This window comes from Magallana gigas, chromosome 3 (genome assembly GCF_963853765.1).
Source record: "Magallana gigas chromosome 3, xbMagGiga1.1, whole genome shotgun sequence".
Lineage (NCBI taxonomy): Eukaryota > Metazoa > Mollusca > Bivalvia > Ostreida > Ostreidae > Magallana > Magallana gigas.
The window spans coordinates 40296854-40317583 of NC_088855.1; the positions used below are offsets into that span (position 1 = coordinate 40296854).

Below are 20730 nucleotides of genomic sequence, written 5' to 3' on the forward strand. Positions count from 1 at the left end.
ACATACCTAGTTCTAATTCTTTGAATAAATATTCGACGTACAGCTCATATCCTAATTTAAAAGAGAATTTAAAACATATTTATACACCTGACAATGAGAGAATCTAAAAGTTAAAAAGACCATACGAAGATGTGAGCCAACCGTTCTGCATTTGGAAACAAAAAGTTGAAAAATTATCATCAAAATGTTTACTCTGTTATTTGGTTTACTGGGATTTTCCATTGGGATAGTTTCGGCTGCTATTTATCCCAGTGGATGTAATTATGACTCGTCCTCTTCTATGGGACTGTACACGTGCGACTTCGCCTCCATCACTCTTCCACTTCCGTATATTAATTTCAGCAACCCCGAACCGCAGCGTTTGGTTATTTATGACGTCACTGGAGATCTTTCGGCAACCCAGCTCGTCAGCGGATTCAGCGCCTTCAACTACTCCGCAGTAAATGCAGATTATACCAACTACTTGGAAATTGCTTGTAAAACTGGAGGATCTCTACAAATATCCAGCACGATGTTCACAGACATGAACTACATCAACGAGTTCAAGATGACTGGTTGCAATTTCACGAGCGGTCTCCCAAGCAGCGCGTTTTCTACGTTCGTGGAACTGGATTCTTTGACCATAGAGGGAGGTATTATTGCATCCACACAATCGGATACGTTTTCTGGATTGAACATCACCAAGATCTCTGGATTACCAACTCCACAGGGGAAACTAACAATCAAAAACGCCAATGTGGGCTCCAATTTCTCGGTAGGGTTTTTTGACTCCCTTTCCGATCTGTCCGCCGTGGATATCAGTGGGTGCGGACTTAATGCAATCGATCCCAATATGTTTTTGTACAACAATAAAATCAGACGACTCAACTTGGCGAACAACAATTTCACAACGATTTCAAGTTCATTTCTGAAGAACATGACGTCTCTGACGGAAGTCAACGTGGATGGGATTTCTTTTGATTGCTCCACCTGTGACAACCTATGGTTCCTGGATCATTTCTCTGCTTTCTCAATGCACATCAAGGGTACATTTCTCTGCAGTGGTGGGGAGCGGGTGTACCAATACTTCGGAGAGAAATGCCGGGGTAAAGATAACTGCAATAGCATACCAGGTGAGATCTTGACCCACATCATTATAATTCTACCTGCACCTTATAATAGTAAGAAAAACATGTTGTATCGTAATATTTTTTCCATGTTTTTATTTTTAAACTACAATGTCTTTTCATTTCTATTATGTTGATGTTTTTTTAGGCATTGCCATTGGAATTGACTGCTTTGAATGGTACCAGATTCTGAATTACTGCTTCACTTCCGCTTCCTTTGCATTGTCCTGGGTAGCTTTCGTTGTGGTTGTTATTTATCGTCGCGACATGTACAAGAATGAGAAAGAGATCGAAATCAGAAAGAGAGAAAAGGCCATTCGAGTTCTAGAGGCACTAAAACGAGGCGGAGGAGGAGGGCAGAAGGCGCCACCCAAAGGCAACTTCTCCTGGGCCATCACGGAAGACGGAGATGGCACCGAGGTCAAAAAAGCACTTTGATTGTTGGCTGTTGATTATACTCATCGTTTTTAACCATACACTATCTAATAAGTCTGTGCAAATCTTGGTTAATAAAAAATTGAAAAAAGATCTTCTGGTTTTCTTTCAATAAGTAATAAGAGTATATACCGACTCGTATTGTAAACTTGGGTAAATTTTTAAAACAGGGATAGACAACTAAGCACAAGGCCGATTTGTTTAGAATATTTAGGTAAAATTCAAAAGAATTTATATATTATTTAAGAATGCCATGTTTTCATCAAAATAACTTTATCGCATGCAAACCTCTGAGTTGTTATTATAACGCTGTTTCTTTAGAGTTGTTGATATTCGTTTTTCTCCTTTAATATCTTATTTTCAAAATTTTAAAGTATCTTTAAAATGTATGTACGAAGCAGACATTTATAAAAATTGTTCATGGAGAGTTGTCTTTCGTAGGTAAATGATTTGAAAGGAAGAGGGGTGGGGGATGGTGTTGGCGTGAGTTTCCAAAATACTAGTTATAAAAGCGGCGGCCGGTGTCGTATAATTTAAGGTCCGCCCCGTAAAATGGTCCGGGGCGGACCCTTAATGTTAACATTTAGGGTCCGCCTTTGCTCTAAAAGGGTCCGGCCCGTATAAGAAATGGTCCGCCTAACATTAAAGGTCCGGGGTATATTTCTTCATTTATATTTTTTCAATTTCGACTAATTTGTTACAATAAAATACTTAGTAAGTGGTATCATTTTGTAGTTCTTATAAAGGAGTGCCTACCCGAGGTGAGTCAGTAAATATCCAGCACAGAGTTGTAATGAAAATACTTATACATGTAGCTTGGTGAACACAAATAAATCACAAAAATTATTACTGTTTAAAACTGGATTCTCATTTCAACTTTAGTTTTGCCGGTCTATCTTATATAAACAGGAAATGAAACTGATTGGTGTCATTAATTAAACAATGGCTTGAACCAGGTGTTGTATACACACACCACCCTGCAGGTGTGAGGGGTTCACACCTTCAGGTGTTTGACTGTTTGAAATAATCATGTAAACAATGGACATTTCTTAAGTCCTCTTTTTGCACATCTTTCCAATACGATACACGCTTAAAAACGTTACCCTTTTCAATTACAACAATACATGCAAGCGATATCATTGCTACTTTTTATTTGCTCTAGGGCACAGGGGCATCGTATCCACTCTTCTCTCTATGATATATATATAAATAATACATTTATATAGAGAGAGAGAGAGAGATACGACGCCCCTGTGACTAGGGCATATTATTAAGTGAAAGTTATGCTAATTATTATAAATTATTCAGTTCTTCAATCCCTCTTTCTATTTGAAACTTTATATTTGGATCGGACTATATAAATCAAGGAAGGGGAGTATCCAAAGGAATGGATTTGTTTATAAGAAATTAAAAACATACATTTAAGATTAGTAAAAAGCCATATTCCTTCGGCTGTATATGCATTTTGCTTCTGACAAAAAAATTAAAGGGATCCGATTTTCTTCTTAGAAAAAAAATAACACAGGTGCTTGAGGACAGGACCCCCCCCCCCTTGAATTTAGACCCCTGGGGTAGTTGACACTGTTTTGGTAGAAATTCCATTAAAGTCATGTACACAAGATGCTCCGATTTATTTAAAACAACCCCAACCTGCATATAAAAGATCTTCTTTTCATTTTCATATGCAATGGTGGGGTGGGGGTACATTAATCGTTTATTTTCCGTTAATTTTTAGATATTTAAAATGGAACATGTTGTGTACATGACTTTAATTAAAAGAATTTTTATCCAAAAAAAGTCAACTTCACCAAAGGTTTAGACCGGGGGGGGGGGGGTTGTCCTCGTGCACCTGTGGAAAATATTTGTGTGAAAAAGCCAAATGTTCACACTCCGGCAAAATGTTACTCTAGATTCCTGCCTGCTACCCCCACATATAGCATTCATTATTTTTCCATCACATTTTTTATTGCCATTAGATGAAAATCGATATCGTCAGACATAAAGGACAAACCGACCTTAATATTTTAAGATTATTTCAACAAAACGGACAATCGTTTGCACGAATTTCATGCGTTTGTCACATTTTTAAAAGTCGTAGGATAAAACTCAATTTAGATATGTTTTACTACTTCTCTTACTTAACATTACACTAATTTTTAAGGACACAATGCATGTACATAATATATATACTGATATATGTACATGTATCGGGTCTCGCCCCTTTAATTGAAATATTTTACGATGAAAATTATTTATATAAATATTATTACAGTTAATGTGTAACAATTCTGAGTACATTTAAAAAAATAAAACCTTCACTGAAGTCAGTTTCATGTCTACTCCAACATTACGTAGTTCAACTGAAAAATATCACAATTAAAATCTATAACAAACTCACTACATGTACATTCATGCATGACTATGCAGTTCTTTTAACGAGGCGGACCTTTTCTTGAACTATAATATTGGGTCCTACCTCTAAAATGAAAGGTCATCGGGTCAAAATACAGTTAATTTTTTGCAAACAGTATTTCAATTGGGCGGACCTTTTCTAAACGAGCCATAATATTACATCTAGGTCCTATCCCTAAATTAAAAGAACATCGGGGTCAATCAAAGCAAGTATCAATATGAATGTTAATTTCCGCATTGGGTATTTCAACAAGTGGACCTTTTCTGTGCCACAATATTAGGCCCTAGCCCTAAATTAAAAGATTATAGGGATAAATCAAAACAAGTATTTATACGGATATTTATCATATGAATATTAATTATCTGCATTCAGTATTTCAACGTGGCGGACCATTCTTTAACTTTATTATTGGGTCCTACCCACTGAAACAAAAGATCATCATTAAATTAGAGTTGATTAAGCATTTTCCTATATACCAATGATACCATTGATGTATCGAAGGATATGTAACTAGACACTTCACCAACATGGAAGTCAGAGAGAGAGAGAGAGAGAGAGAGAGAGAGAGAGAGAGTGTGTTACATTTACGATGCTGTTTTAATTTGTCTTCTATTTTTAGTTATCCTGTACTGGACCTCTTATTCTATAACCCTTTCTGGTACCCCTCGATACCTGTATATATCCACCTGAGTTTAGGTTTTTGGCTCTCTTTGGACCGGGTAAAATCACCTGCACGTTCTTCCTGATATTATCAGTTTCGTTAGTTCAATTCTCTAATTTTGTAATACAGACACGGCTTATGGCTGAGTAAACCATTTTACTTATTCAATTCTCTTTGTATTTGTTTATTAAATGGTCCTGGGATAACTTTGTTGTTTCAATGTGTTTTATTTGTAATTTGTATTGTTTGAATGTCCCTTTCGTAAGTTATTCGTTTGTTATGTTCGTTATATAGTTCATTACTAGTATTTCTTTAGTTATCTATTGTCGTGAGTAGAGCATATTCATAAGGCTGCCGTATTTTGAGTAATAATGTATATGTCGTGTTTAGTGACTCTAACAGTGTAATTGGCAAGTAAATGTCGTTACAGTATTTTAAGTTACGTGTAAAGTAATTTGGTTTATCATTATGTATCGTGAAATGCAAGTAAATGTAATGCAGCGCTGCCACGTGTACCACGTTGTCTCGCTGTTATGTACGGTGGGTCATGTGGGTCATTACTTGTATGGAACTTTATGTGTATGTGTAACTTAATGTGTATGTTCTGTGTACGCAGGTCCCGAATATCGAATACTGAGTAGTGTTTGTGTACAGGAATGGAGTGACCTGTGAAGTTCAGTGTACCAGTGTCCTGACGACGACTATCAGCCCATGAATTTGTTTCAAATTGCGTGTTATATAAATTGTGAAAACGTTACTTTTGGTGTTTTATTTTATAAATTCTGGAGGTGTTTTGAAGCCTGTCGGCCAGCCCGCAACAGAGAGAGAGTTATTAATCTATACCAATGCAAGATTGCTACTCTGGACACTATCCATTTGATAAGGACGTCAATATTTTACTCCATGGAGATACAAATATTTTTTTTAGGCAGTTTACAAATATATTTCTGCATTAAAGCGCTTTGTGATATAGAATTTAAACAATATCGATGGAAACGGATTTACTTATAATAAGACTAATGTTTATTTGTTTCCAAATCCTTGCTTAATTGCATGTATGCATCATTATATACATATAAAAATATTGTAAAGAGGGAATAAGTCTTTTAAAATAATGAGGTGATCGAATACTGTACCACAGTACGTACATGTATACACTATATTGTCAACGTATACCCTCTGTTGCGGTAATCCACATCTGCGACCTTTTAATAATTATCTTAAACTTGTGATAAATCTACCTAGAGACGTATAAGTTATTAGTTTATTATCATAAGTTTCTGATCTACTGAAAATTAAACAAAGCAAAAGCTATAAAGCCAATCTTAGTTGCGCAGAGCACTACAGCGGAGACATTTTTTCTCTCTCAGTTAAGGGGTGTATTCTGATTAACACAGGTGTGAATGTCTGAAGGGCTTCTTTTACCTGTGTTTACCTGTCATGAAACCCTCTGCTAATACATATACACCGGAAGAGATTTAAAAACAAAAGGACTAAATTATTGTCATAATACTCTTGCTTTTCTTTTTTTCAGATTCTTAAACAATTGGTCAAAATCTAATCCGCTATGAATATTTGATATTCCACAAAGTAATACGCAAAAGGCCGACTGGATTATGTAAACAAAGACATATTTTAAATACAAGTACACGAGCAAAAAGAACAATTACTTTAAGAGAAATTTTAACAAGTGCATGACTACGGGTAGGACCTTTTCTTATAGGGGAAAGCCGGACCTTAAATGTTAACATTAAAGGTCCGGCCGGACCATTTTACGGGGCGGACCTTAAATTATACGACACCGGCCGCCCGAATTAAGCCCCTTAAATTTTTTCCAAAGACGAAATTTAACAACTGCGAATGAATTTCTGAACCTTTTTTCTTGCATTATATTATATGAGTAACTACTGTGTATGTTTGTTTGTATGTACATATTGAATGTGTCCATCCATAGTTGACGGGTTTGTCAAAACTGCGTTAAGTAAACTTCTTTCTTATACTTTATTCAAATACTTGGTTCAAATCCATGGTAAGCATTTCTAGAATTCCCTAAAATTGGTCGCCGAGTATCTTAATACAAATGTTGTCGTTTTACTTCATTATAAATGTTAAAGCTTGTTAATGTAGAAGAAAGTAAAATTAGAAACAAAATGCCAATTTTTTTTTATTCTCGGGCACTAGTGTACATTTTCTAGTTTCGTACTAGAGTAAATATCGACGAACTAATTTGAAAATTCGAGACATGAAAAACATATAAATATATTAATTATGATACCATGAACTACCTGTTAATGTTCTTTGATTTCATAGAGTAAAAGCTGTTAATCTCCGATTAACCTGAAAGTGAAAAGTTCTACGACATACATAGACACTCTAGAGAAATGGTTAATCTGGCTAGAAGTGGATTACATTATTATCGAAAAAAGGAAAGAAATTAAATGTTGATATTCGCCTGCTGGGGTCAGCTTTGTTAAAGAAAGAAATAAAACTGGAATCGACCCAGTGTGTGAAAATGTAAGATGTGAATCTTCCAGTAATTTCCGTCCATCATGAAGAGTTTGGTGTATTTGATTTGTTGGCTGACACTCTATTTATGGCCAGTCAAGTCGGCGGCCCCCACAGGATGTACCTACAGTACGGACACTGGGTCACGTGGTTTGTATACCTGTGACTTCACGGTGATGACACTCCCTGCTACCTACAGTACCTTCACCAGCCCGATCCCCCAGCGTCTTAAAATACGGAACATCAACGGGAATCTACCAGTCTCGAGCCCAACGAAGACTTTCAACGGATTCGGGAGTTACGCCACAGGAAGCCATGACAAAGACTTCACGTCGTACCTGGAGCTCAGATGTTCCTCGGGTAACCCCTCGGGTCAGGCCCTTATATCCCTGGGGACGTTCTCCCAAATGTCCTACCTGGAGGAACTGTATATCAAAGATTGCAGGCTCACAAACGGCCTACCGGAATTTGTCTTTTCCGATCTTCAGAACTTACACATCCTTGTTATTGAGGGAGGGTCCATTGCTGCAACCGCTGCAGACAGCATGGCTAATTTCAACATTAGCATCTCTTCAACTTTGTCTGAGTCTAGCGGAATCCTAAATTTTACAAATGTTGCCATAACGGGAGGAACCTTTACGACCGGCTTTTTCTACCCTCTGACCACGGTAAACACGATTATTCTCGAAAATAATGGGCTAACCTCACTGGAATTGTCGACATTTTCCCAGAACACCCAACTTCGAAGACTCATCATCCGGGACAACCCCATCACCGTCATTCCTAACAACCTGTTTTCCGGATTAGACGCGTTGGAGTACGTGGAACTGAACGACCTGAGTCTGACGTGTTCTTGTGATAACGTCTGGTTCGTCAAACATTTCGTCGACCACAACATCACTCTTGGCGAGGGAGCGGTCTGTTCTTTGAGTACTAATGGTAAGAAATGGCGACAACCAAAGAATCTGTCTAGGAAAAATATACTGCATATTTAATAGCTTAGAATGAAACCATATACACCAGCCTTATCATAAACTGAAAATTCAAGGTATAAAAGCTTTGTCATAAGAATGCAATTAAAGTTTTAAAAATACATTCCTCAATATAAGATACGTAATCGCAATATAAAGGGCGTTTTATATAATTTATGTCATTTTTGTGATAACCTTCAAAGTGACTTTCTATTTGTTACAGTTAAAAACGCCCAGAAGTACTACTATGAAAATTGTGTGACCTATGATATCTGCGATGGTGTCCCAGGTAAGACAGCGAAAAGCACTATCCTAACCTTATAAACTGGGTATCCTTTATATAACGGGTCCGTTAACTCCCCCATTACCATAAATATATTGGCATGAAAACGGCTCGTACATTCACGTTATCTCTATATTAGTTTTTGTAAGCTTTCTTTTGGTTAGCCTGATAGGCACACGACATCATTTTTGTCAGTGAAGGGGTCAGACAAAGAGTGGAATGGGCAATTGGGCCCGTTAACTCCTTCGCTCTCAAAAATAACTTGTTTTGTCTTAAAACGTATCGTAAAGTCACGGTATCTCTATATTAGTTTTTATGTACATGTAAGTTTTGTTTGGTTAGCCTGATAGGCACACAACATCATTTTTCTCAGTGGAGGGGTCAGACAAAGAGTGGAAATGGCAATTGGTTCGTACGTGTTGGTAATTGCAAGTCAGTTGATAAGCAAAGAATGGATGATGTACATATTGTAACACACCTATTACCTGGATCATGATTTACTATGTGAAGCGTACAATCTCTTTGCAGGCATCAAAATCCAAGGCAGGTGTACCCAATGGTATAAGATCGTCTTTGTCTTCTTACTTATCCTCGCTATAATCCTCACCATTGTGACTCTTGTTCTCCTCATCCACACCCGGAGGAAACTGATGTCACAACATGACAAACTCCGAGCCAAGCAGACGGAGAAATGGTCCAAAATCCAGCAAATACTGAACACCCAGACGGTCAGCAAGCAGAGGCCCCCCGCCGCCACCCTACCGCCCAAGGGCGTGTAGCGCTGACCGTTCCAGTGTTACATCAGTGACCACCACTTATGGTGTACCACCCTTTGTACTGATGATACTAGCAATATGATATTCCATAGGAGAACACATTTGGATATCAAATGAATTCAATTTCTTAAATATTTACGGGACAATATCACTGTGTTCTATCAGAATAAGAAATAATACCAGTAATAAATTTCTCCTTGTATGAGTAATTCCCTTTTCAATGGGATACAGTACCTCAAAAGTATGAAGCAACACTATGTTGATTATTTACTTGACATAAAGTATCAAGGGTGTTAACTATTGCCAATGAAATGCATGTGTGCTGGATTGTTATGTTAATTATTTGAATAAATCTTGTATAAACTAAGCATGCTTGATTTTGTTGTTTCTTTCAGAAAGAAATACATTTAGATTTGTTTTCCGTTACAAAGTTTTCAAGATAGCAGTAACAACATTTTGAGTTTTCCCAAAAGACATAAAGTCCACACCGTCTATTAATATCATAATAGTACACAATCCGTAAGTTAGCGAATAGGGGTTTAGATAACATATGCAATATATATATATATATATATATATATATATATATATATATATATATATATATATATATATATATATATATATATATATATATATATATATATATATATATATGGCTTTGTTTTTCAAATTTAAACAACGTAAGGTTTCATGTGCTAATATTTATAACGATGATTCATGTTCATCACCACACAAATGCGAAGAGTTTTCCAAAAAGAATTACGGCACAGTAAAATAAATAATACAATTTTTTCAGTAGAAACAATCTTTACAAAAATGTTATTTTACGCAATAATCGCACAATATTACATTGCAATGCATATATGCATCTTTGTAGTATTTGGACACATTTTAAACCTACGCTCTTCGAATCTCGTGAGTCATACAACTGGTCGCTATCGATCCATTATTTTAAAAAAAAAATACTTAATCGAATTGTTACGAAATATAGGAAGTTTTTTTTTTTTACCTTCAATTAGTTCATAAGCCTGAAACCGACATAAATGAAACATGGTCTGAAAACGAGAAAGTAAATTAGCAACCGGAAGATAGAAACAAGTGAAAAAACAGTCCATCTAGATCGATACATGTATAATTACATTTGTAAGAAGAATAAGTTGGTCCTTTTGTACAACGTATACTGATCGAAATAACTATACTTTATAAAGATAGTTTGATTAAGACAAATAACGTTGATACAAACAATTAAATGTTTCCTTTCAATTGAAAATTCAAAGGGATTATGAAGGTATTGATTATTGCAGATGAAAATTTATACATAACCCAAAGCAGGTTGTGCGTGTTTTTTTGTTTTTGTTTGTTTGTTTTGTTTTTGTTTGTTTGTTTGTTTTTGTTTTTTTTTGCAAATGCTTGCTAATAGAAATTATTTCATTGTTTATATGATAAGCTATTGTATATAGACAACTGCAATTTTATTGAAAAGAAGTTATCGTAGTGTACCATAATGGAAATCCTTATTAGAAATCACAGCATTGTTGTTGTATTCTTCAGATGAAACGAATTCGGATTTTTTTTAATCAATTATTTGTTTTCTGATATCAAAAGCAAACAAATACATATTATTTTTGACATCGACTAATCTATTTTTTCTATGATAATAAGTAAATTGAAATTATATTTCTTATATCATATTTGTCTTTTCTATATCAAACTCTGCTTAAAAGATTAAGGCAAATGAATATTTAAATTAAACAGATATTGGATCTTAAAATTTAAATTTCAGCAATCTAAAATTTACATGTATGTATATGCCTGAAGGCAGGTCATTACATATCACAAAAATAAAATTTTAATACACCCATTAACGATTGCATTTGATTTAAATTATCTAAAAAAACACATATCATTGATTTCAAAATTGCCTCATTGTTACATACTTTTCACGAAGATATCTGCTTTTTAAAAAAAAAAGAATTCATCATAAAAAATAATAATAAAAAAACACTGAAGATCTCAGAATATGATATTAGTGTAAGCATTTTACTTTCTTGGTATAATTAAACTAACCAAATAGTTTTTTTCTGAACTTGTATATACTAATTAATGTATAAGTCCTCATTCAACTTTTTCGTATTTTTGTAAATACCCATATCAACCACCCTCCCCGTCCCAACTTGTAATTCAGGGAGTGGTTCTATTCAATCTCTTCATTATATTATACATGTAAGCCCAGCTTTAAGTAGTTCAAAATAAGACGGTCACTCCATTTGTTTTCTACTGTACGTACATTTAACCTTCTGTTAAATAAACGAAGTTTATTGGGTTATCTTCTTTGGGGTCTTTATTGTCCATACAATAAAATGGAGAATAGAAATATATCAATATTGCTACAAGTAGTTGATAATAAAATGTGTGTCATTGTAATATGAAAAGAGCAGCTACCAGCGGTCTGTCAAACTAATCCGCCTTAAAAACAAAAACATTCATTTTAACAATTCTTTATAAAAATTTAAATTAGCTGGATTAGCAAACTTGAACAGGTTTCAAAAGATTAGAAATCATGGGCTTATACGTTTTACATTGCAATATCATTCCATATTTAACACAGAAGATTATACAGAAATCTGTGCTATATTGTTACTCTCGGGACGTTTTGTATAATACGATTATATTGCGAACGCTGGCTTTAACTGACAGAAGATCAGAAAATAGGAACACGTTTTGGGATTGTTAACGCCATTCCTTTGATAGTATGTGACCAAAAGAAAAAAATAAGGACTGAAGAAGAGTGAGATTTTTCAAAATGTATTTTGGAAATTGCGCTCTGGTTTTGTTCTTCACAGTTGTGACGTATTCAAATGCGGCTACTTTTCCTTCGGGATGCTCCTACCACGATTTAGTAGGGTCGGTACATCTGTACAAATGCACGTTTGGCACTGTATCTCTACCTCTAACCTACAGCGGTTTCAACAACCCTCTGCCACAATGGATCCAAATAACAAAAATTAATGGAAACATGAACGCTGGATCCTTTACTGGGTTTGGTTCCTATGATACAACCCAACTCAGCCATGACAAGAATCCAACTCTTCAGCTGTTCTGTACCACTGGTGGATCCTTAAATCTTCAGGCCACAAGCTTCAACACCATGGGGTACATCCAAGAAGTCGAAATTTCCAACTGTAACGTTAATTTACCAGATAATGTTTTCTCGCCTTTTGGGACTCTGAACAAGTTGACAATTAGCGGGGGCACCCTTACCCTGAATGCTGGTTCTTTCTCTGGACTGACCATTGCGCCGATTGATAAATACACCGACCCCGCGGGGGCACTGATCATCAAGGACCTGACCCTCAGTGGAGATTTTCCAACGGGTGTCTTTAGTCCCATCAACGGGACGAAAACAATCCGCTTAGAAAATATCGCCCTGACCAGCATCAATAGCTCAGTCTTCTCAACCAACATTGGTCTGCACACTCTCTCACTGAAAGATAACGCGATTGTTGATACCATTCCGACCGACTTCTTTGATGGACTAGATGGACTAGTCAATTTTGATCAGACATCTTTCCTTTGGACTTGTACTTGTGATAATGTCTGGTGGTGGCCAAAATCTGTCAAAAAAGGCATTACCATTCATGGAGCCGCCATCTGCAATTCTCCTGCTGATGTGGCTGGTATGTAATGTCGATCAAATGATAGAACCACCTGTTTAACTATACAATATATCAGTTATGTTGTGTTTAACATCTAACTTTTTTTTTATTATTTTTTAGGAATGCTTGTCACAAAGTATTACGAAACTAGCTGTGCCAAGACCTCCGTCTGTGGTGATACTATGGGTAAGGATTTTCAAGTCTTCCAATCTAAAATACTCTTTCCGATCGAAAACATATCATGAATTAATATTCATTTGTATCAAACAATAATCGAACAATGAATTAAAATAATTTATCTTTCAGGAGTCGCTATAGGTACCACGTGTCTACCTATCGGATATTTGGTCGGGTTCGGCCTCATATTTGTGATGCTCATCTTCTGCATTGTATCACTTGCCTGTATCTGTCATATGAAGAAAACCGCTCTGGCTGGTCCAGTTAAAAAGACCCGCAAAGGACCCCCAGCCCCGGGGGCCAACAAGAGGGGAGGGGGAGGAGGAGGAGGAGGCAAGGAGAAAGGGGGTGCCGAAAAGAAAAGACGAGGAAGTGGATGGGTGTGATTGAAAACATTTTACATGTACATTAATCGAATTAAATACATCTACATGTATTTCAAACTTAATATGATTCCGGGTTTAAGTAAACCAACATGTTTGTAAAGTAATTTATCAATTCTTAGTTGTTAAATGAAGAATGCCTTCCTGTTTTGTGTATAACATACCAACTAAAAAATGCTATATCTTTATTTTATCGATTACAAAATAAAATTGTTCACCCATGGCCAAATAAAGTATGTGTTTGATTAATTTTTCGCGTTTACAATTGTCGATAGTGTTTATTTTACTGTGGAATGATTATGTAGGGCTAGTTTTCGTGATATTTAGTTGTTCACGGGTTCATAGGGACGAAATTTCGTGGAATTTTATATTTGTATGATGAATCAGTACTAGTATAATTCGTTGAGGATTAATTTTATAGTTATAGATGGGGGGGGGGGGGGCACTCAATACCTTAAAATTAAGCCTACACGAATTCTAACTATTCCACAATAGCTGTCAGTGTACATGTGCTGTCTATAGAGTTAGATTCGGATGTAGCGTTCCATCAGAGCGCCTGTAAATTAGGACTTTTGCAATATGCTAGTATCCCCCCCCCAAAATGGAAACATACTGAAAACGTCATGATTATAATGTATACAATTTTATTATTCTTTGGTTATATTTAAATCATATAACACACAATATAAATGCAGAAATAAGTGATCAAATAACATTACATGTGTATATGCTGACAAGGCAATTAAATAAAATACAATAAATCATAATGTAACAGTGGAAAGACTGATAATATGAAAGCATACAATGTATCATACAATAAAAAGAAAATCGACTCAAAATCACGAGATAATAATTCGCAATAACATGATCACTAATTCGTTATAACAAAATGTCTAATTCGTTAAAATGAGATACTTGCTCGTTATAAGAAGATACTAATTTGTTATTACGAGAAAATTATCTCGTTATAACGAAAAACTTAAATCGTTATAATGAGATAACTATCCCGGTATTACGAGATACTTAACTCGTTATATGAGTAACTAATTCGTTGTAACACAATACAAACTCCTTAAAATGAAATGCTAACTTGTTATTACGCATTAATTTGAATCTACTGGGTGGGTTTAAATACAAAATTTACAAATTGACATATTGTAAATTTTGTATTTAAACCCAATCAATAATTAAAAATTTATAAAATGACAGTAGAATAACTGTAATTTTACCTATAAAAACAGATTTTTTGATAAAATTTAAACCTTGTTTGTATTGAAAAAAGACTAATGAGAAATTATATGTAAGTGTGATTTATTTGAATTTTAAAATATTTTACAACATATACAAGTAGATATGCTTATATAAAGAATAAGTACCGTACCATTGAATTTATTAGACCAAATCAATTTAGTTTTCTAAACTGATTTTGAAAGAGAATACCGGTAAAATGTTTCAATTTTTATTTTGCAACTCAACAATATTACTTGAGCAACGTTATATGTAATTGTTTAAGAAGTTAATACAAATTTCATGTGTCCTACTTAAGGCTTTGGTATTAGAAAAAATGAGAACGCAAGGGATTATTTAAAAATAGTCTCAGGTCGTGATACGTGAATAATTTAGCACTTTGGGGTAATCCTCAATTTTAAAGAAAAATATTGAGACCAATTTAATCGCCTTATACCATGTTCGATCACTGATTATTGAACTCCAGCTAAAAGGATTATGTATCAATAATATGGCACTGCTTTGTGATCCCAGATTGGGGTTAAAGGAATATATCCTACGAGAGAGAAACAAACCGTGAAGAAACACAGGCCAGCAAAATGGCGGCGGGAAAGTGGTTCTGCTTCTCCCTAGCATTCTCCCTGTTCGTCTTCACCCTTGGGAATCCCGCCACTTGTACAGAAAAGGAGGGAAACTATGACAGCGTCAGGCCAGTGCGGTGCACCCTTCCCGGGGGTGGGACTCTGTCTAACACCTTTACTACCTTCTCATGGCAAAGACTGGAGATGATCGATTACCAAACTGGGATCCAGGCCAGCCATTTTTCAGGATTTTCGTCAGCTTCCACGGCTACATTCGATTCCTCTTACTCCCACTCGCTGACAATCAACTGTAAAGCCGGCATTTCTTCCTTCACCTTGGCTGCCAATTCCTTCTCTCAGTTTCCAAACCTACAAGTGTTAGAGTTTGTAAAATGCCCCATCACGTCAATTCCCGCGAACGCCTTTCCCGGACACTATCTGGACCACCTGATTTTTACTGGTGGAAAAATTGACTCTGTAGATGCCAATGCATTCAGTGGTCTCAACATCAGCAAGCTGTCCATCCCGGGTGCTGTTGGAGGTATAACTATCAACAGCGCTCTAACCGCGGGCCTTCCAGAAAAAGTGTTCGATTCTTTGCAGTCTATGGAATATCTTGCAATTGAAGCCGCCTCGGTCAACACTATCACAGTCGGCCATGTTGGGAATATCACAAATCTCCGGCATCTAAGTCTCAGTGAGAATCTTATCACTAATTTAACCAGTGGTATATTTACCAATCTAAAGAGTCTGGCCTATCTTGATCTGAGGGAAAACAAATTCACCTGTACCTGTACAGACCTTTGGTTCCTCAAATATGTTGCTGACAACTTCATCACTATGCTTGGAGGACCAGTGTGTGATACTCCGGCCTCCCATAACAGTAAGTGGGACACTCCAGTATAACATCTATCTAATGTATATATTGAAGTTTTGACGGGATGGAGAAAAATATATAGCAAATCATACAAAGTATTTTTTGTTGTACATTTCAGATAAAAGAGTGACTGTTTACGACTCGGAGATTTGTGCGGTGGAAGATGTTTGTGGGGATACTGTTGGTAAGGGCATTGTTGTTATTGGAAAGACTTCGTGAGTTATATAATCAATAATGTTTGACCACAATTTAATAAACATGTGCAACTTTGGATGAACATCAACAAATTAATATTGTTGATAGCATTTTATTTGGTTAGAAATTTAATTGATTAAGGATACTGGTATTTTGAATTGTATTATTGGTAAACATGGACTTCTTAAAGCAGAAAATGGTTTCTAGTTCATTAACCACCAAATTTAGCAAAATTTTGTATCTAACTGAAGAATGCATTTTCGATAGAACGGTAATTGATTTGATCGCATCTTTTTGATATTGAAATTCTTCATTTGATCGTTTTTCAAGGAATTGCAATGTCAGGCAACTGCATACCTCTGTACCAGATGATGAGTTTTATAATGCTAATCATCATCTTGATCATGTCCTGCGTGGCTCTTGGATGCATCTGTAAATCTCGAAAAGATCTCACGAGAATTCAGAGAAGAATGAAGAACAAACGTGCTAGTTCTTGGAATAGGGTACAGGAGGCCATGAAACAGAGAAGTGGAGCAAAACAAAAACCGCCAGTCGGAAAAAACGGATGGGTGTGACAATTGAAAACAAAGATCATTTACAAAATATTTCAATATAAATATGCAGAAAAACATTATAAGCACAACATGGCTGTTTATTTGGGGCAATGGTGACATTGTTAATCAAGCTCGCTGAATATATATCTACAATGTGCATGTATGAGTGTATAAAGCTCGTTTCTTTATTAAGCCACAAGGTTGTTATTTTTTCCTGGGTTTTTTTTCTGTAATAAACCATTTCATGCTCAACTTTGTTCGTTTTATGATTCTCAATTTAATAAATGAATATAATTAGCATTCAAAGAATATTTGATACAACTGTCCTATAACTTCTGGTATGATTTATCTCAAAAAAAAAATAAATTACATGTATACAACATGACCATTTACGACACAATACTACTCCTTTTTTAATGTATAGTCTATGAAAGGTACGAATCAATGGATATGGAATTAGTAGTTCAGTAGAAGCATGGGATGAAGATGCATGCTTTCAATATATGCTGACCCTATCACAAATATTTCAAAATTAACCTATTAAAATTTAGAGGTTTAGTTTGTATAGGCTTCGGTCTGTTCATCTGATGTGTGTTATCTATTTTGAACTTATTTATTTATTGTCATTTTTATATCAAATTCCATTTCAACATAATTTTGTAGGGTTTTTAACATTTATTAAGACACAACGTAAAGCTTCCAATTAATTATTATGACAAAGTAAAAACTATTCTTATATGAAACAATATATTATTGTATCTTTAGGAAATATTCATGTGATCTTTAAAAGAGATAATTCGGGTTAACCAAATCAGCTCTAGATCTGGTTATATCGAAATTGCTTATTAAACGGCTTATCGATATGGTATCACATATTTTTATTTGTACGACATGTTATTTACCAGATAACAAACACTTGAAAAATTACCTACATCAAATGATTCACTTTTTTCATCTTCAATGATGAGAATATGATGTAACGACATTAAAGAAAAAGGAATTGCAGTTTTACATTTTATTTTAATTTAGCATTAAAGAGAAAATGTACGATTGTTTTTTAAAAAATTTTGTTGTGTTTGGTTTTAGAATGTTACAATAATGCTGTTTAAAACAAATCATGACAAAACACTTCAAATCACTAAAATCCTCGATTTAATTGCGAAACAATCACAATTTTTTAAAGTAAAATCTGATAGACCATACAAAACACCTTTAAATGTGTTGTTATAATCTTATAAGGTTTTCTGGATAATGAACTACTTTGTTTAAATGTGACAAAACCTTTTATGTCGTTCAATTATTGCCTTTTAGTACTTGTAAACTCCACAGATTGGATATATTATCCCTGCATTATTTTATTTTTTGGCAGATTTAAGTGAGGCCGGAATTTGACCCGGATTGATTTAGTATTATTAAATGGTTAATCCGTATGTATTGAAGAAAAAATCAGGTTTGTCCTACTAAGGCCAAGTAATTATAATTCTCTCTAATCGTCTAATCCTATATTACAGCAAGATTTAAGCCAGTAATATACAAAGTTTGGTCGAGGCCCTGTGCTTCCAGACTAGCAATGTGAAGGACAAACCCTAAAACAAACGGATACTTGTATAAACTACATCCGTCAAAATGGCGGACAAGTTGGTGTTCGTTGTTAGCTTATGTCTTCTCCTAGCCCCATGGCTGGAAGCAAATCCGACAGGATGTGTTGCAAAGCCCGGAAACTACGATTCTACTATTCCAACACAGTGTACATACGGGTCATTCTCGACGCCTTTAGCTCAGACGTCTTTTACGACTCTGTCCACGCAGAGAATGGAGTTTGTGGAGTATCAGACGTCATTCACGTCCGCTCAGTTCTCAGCGTTTTCAAGCACAACTGGATTCAGCACCAAGCATCCAAACTCAATCACGATAGCCTGTAAGTCAGGGATCTCCTCCTTTGCCTTTGGTTCCAATGCGTTTTCAGATTTCCCTAACGTGGTAGAAGTCACCATTATTAACTGCCCTAGTACTACTTTCCCAGCTTCTGTATTCAATGGACTGACTTTGAGTAAACTGACTATCAAGGGCGGAAGCATCGCATCAATAGACGCGGGAACATTCACGGGACTAACCATCACCAACATGAATATTACGTCCGAGGAGAGCGGACTTATCTTCAAAGACTGTCCGATCACAGGGACGCTACCGGAGGCCTTGTTCTCAACGCTAACCACCATGGAATACCTTATACTAGAGGGACTGAACCTCGACCAACTAGAAACGACCACTTTTACTAATTTGACCAGTCTTCGTTATCTGAGCTTTTCCAATAACAAACTCACGAACATTACTGAGGGTATCTTCGGCGAACTACGAGCCCTCACTGAGATCAATATGGACGAAAACCCGTGGTTGTGCGACTGCGATTCCCTGTGGTTCTTGGACTACAGCCTTTACCACGGCATCAAGCTCAGTGGAGGACCACTATGTTCAACACCTGTAGAATACAACTGTAAGGGAAACCGTCAGTTCTTTCTTTTAGTCCTTCAATTTCATAAGTTCCTTTGACAATAGTATGTGTTTATGATTTATTTTGAACAAAAAGTATCTTTATACTTATTCAGATAAACGTGCAACGAAATACTGGGACGAGGTATGTCCAAAGCTTAACGCATGTGGACACAATGTAGGTATGTAATGAGGGATAAAAAGAAATGAGCACAAATAACGCTGAGGCCATTAAAACAAAAATTAATGGGGATGATATTTTGATGGGTCTGGCATGAAAGGAAACTTGATTTCAATGACTGTCTTTTCAGGGGTTGCTATAGCTCCAGCGACGTGCATTCTGTTGGCTGATTTTATCAGTTACATCCTCGTAGTCATTGTTGTCATCATTTCGAGTATAGCACTTGGAATCATCTGCAAGGTGCGCCGAGATCTGAAAGCCGTACAGGACCGTCTGAAAAACAAGAGAGCTACGTCATGGGGCCGCGTGCAGGAGATGATGAAGAAGAAAGAGGCCAGCAGTGGGGTATCACAGAAGCCACCGTTCCCGACCAAAACGGGATGGGGAAATTGACATTTCAGAATTTATGTGTTTATGTTATTTTCTAATGCATGCAAGTTGTTTGTTTGAAACAAATCAACTGATTTATGTTCTTTTTTTACTACAGTGTCGACAATATATTCCTCTTTGTACTTGTTTTGAATGTTTGACTTGTTTTAAAAGATGATCGATTGTATTACTGATACCGGTATGTTGATTGTGAAAGATTGGCATTGGTTTTCTAAGCAAACCGTACGAACCTAGGAAATTGCCAGCAACATATATAATATCAAAGTCCAATTGCATCTTCGACAAGAAAACTATTTATAGACAAAAAAACAAATGCTTGTTAAAAAGCACAGCAATAAGAAACATTTTTGTGCTTTTATGTTGTAGATAGAAAGCATTTACTTTGGACAGTTTGTTATGATGCACTCTGAATAAGCATTACAATACTATTGTGTTCTTTATGTCAGTCGAGTTCATTGTGTATCATTGCATTGCGTCAATGCCTAATAAACAAGAGTGTAATACATGTATCTAATAAATCTTCATTGTATTTCATAAAGTCTTTATCTTAATTGTTAGAAAATACCGGTATTTGCTAAATGTTAATTTGACCAGCATGCCATGACAATCTATACCACTGTGCATGTACATTGTAATTTCTGCTTCATTTCCGAAGAAAAATTTACAATGTTTAAACAATGTTTAAACAACTTCTGATAAAACCGATTCTCATTTTCAAAAACCCTTTTTAGTTGTTTATCCGCAAATGATTGTACACATCCATTAACTTTTAAAAATTGTTTTAATCCTGATGAATTTTGCAGTATTTGTTGCATTTATTTGTATCCGACAATGTTAAAAGATGGAATGGCGTCATATCTTTAAAA

At 35.6% G+C, this 20730-nt stretch overlaps 5 protein-coding genes across 5 annotated transcripts; all 5 read left to right on the forward strand.

Annotated features, from left to right (window-relative positions):
- The first annotated feature begins 62 nt into the window (after window positions 1-62).
- On the forward strand, window positions 63-1622 carry LOC105345886 (uncharacterized). The gene is made up of 2 exons (XM_011454231.4): window positions 63-1112; window positions 1255-1622. Exons 1-2 carry the CDS (start codon window positions 185-187, stop codon window positions 1542-1544), a joined length of 1218 nt encoding a protein of 405 aa, XP_011452533.3. The 5' UTR covers window positions 63-184; the 3' UTR covers window positions 1545-1622.
- A 5284-nt stretch (window positions 1623-6906) lies between these two features.
- On the forward strand, window positions 6907-9518 carry LOC105345887 (leucine-rich repeat-containing protein 15). Its single transcript, XM_011454232.4, has 3 exons — window positions 6907-8059; window positions 8315-8380; window positions 8903-9518. Exons 1-3 carry the CDS (start codon window positions 7165-7167, stop codon window positions 9151-9153), a joined length of 1212 nt encoding a protein of 403 aa, XP_011452534.2. The 5' UTR covers window positions 6907-7164; the 3' UTR covers window positions 9154-9518.
- Window positions 9519-11719: 2201 nt separating this feature from the next.
- On the forward strand, window positions 11720-13597 carry LOC105345888 (toll-like receptor 3). The gene is made up of 3 exons (XM_011454233.4): window positions 11720-12830; window positions 12930-12995; window positions 13116-13597. The coding sequence occupies exons 1-3, from the start codon at window positions 11957-11959 to the stop codon at window positions 13370-13372; spliced, it is 1197 nt and encodes a 398-aa protein (XP_011452535.3). The 5' UTR covers window positions 11720-11956; the 3' UTR covers window positions 13373-13597.
- Window positions 13598-15120: 1523 nt separating this feature from the next.
- LOC105345889 (uncharacterized) lies at window positions 15121-17049 on the forward strand. Its single transcript, XM_011454234.4, has 3 exons — window positions 15121-16060; window positions 16173-16238; window positions 16580-17049. Exons 1-3 carry the CDS (start codon window positions 15196-15198, stop codon window positions 16822-16824), a joined length of 1176 nt encoding a protein of 391 aa, XP_011452536.3. The 5' UTR covers window positions 15121-15195; the 3' UTR covers window positions 16825-17049.
- A 1281-nt stretch (window positions 17050-18330) lies between these two features.
- Window positions 18331-20392, forward strand: LOC105345891 (uncharacterized). The gene is made up of 3 exons (XM_011454235.4): window positions 18331-19297; window positions 19410-19475; window positions 19605-20392. The coding sequence occupies exons 1-3, from the start codon at window positions 18430-18432 to the stop codon at window positions 19865-19867; spliced, it is 1197 nt and encodes a 398-aa protein (XP_011452537.3). The 5' UTR covers window positions 18331-18429; the 3' UTR covers window positions 19868-20392.
- Window positions 20393-20730: the final 338 nt, after the last annotated feature.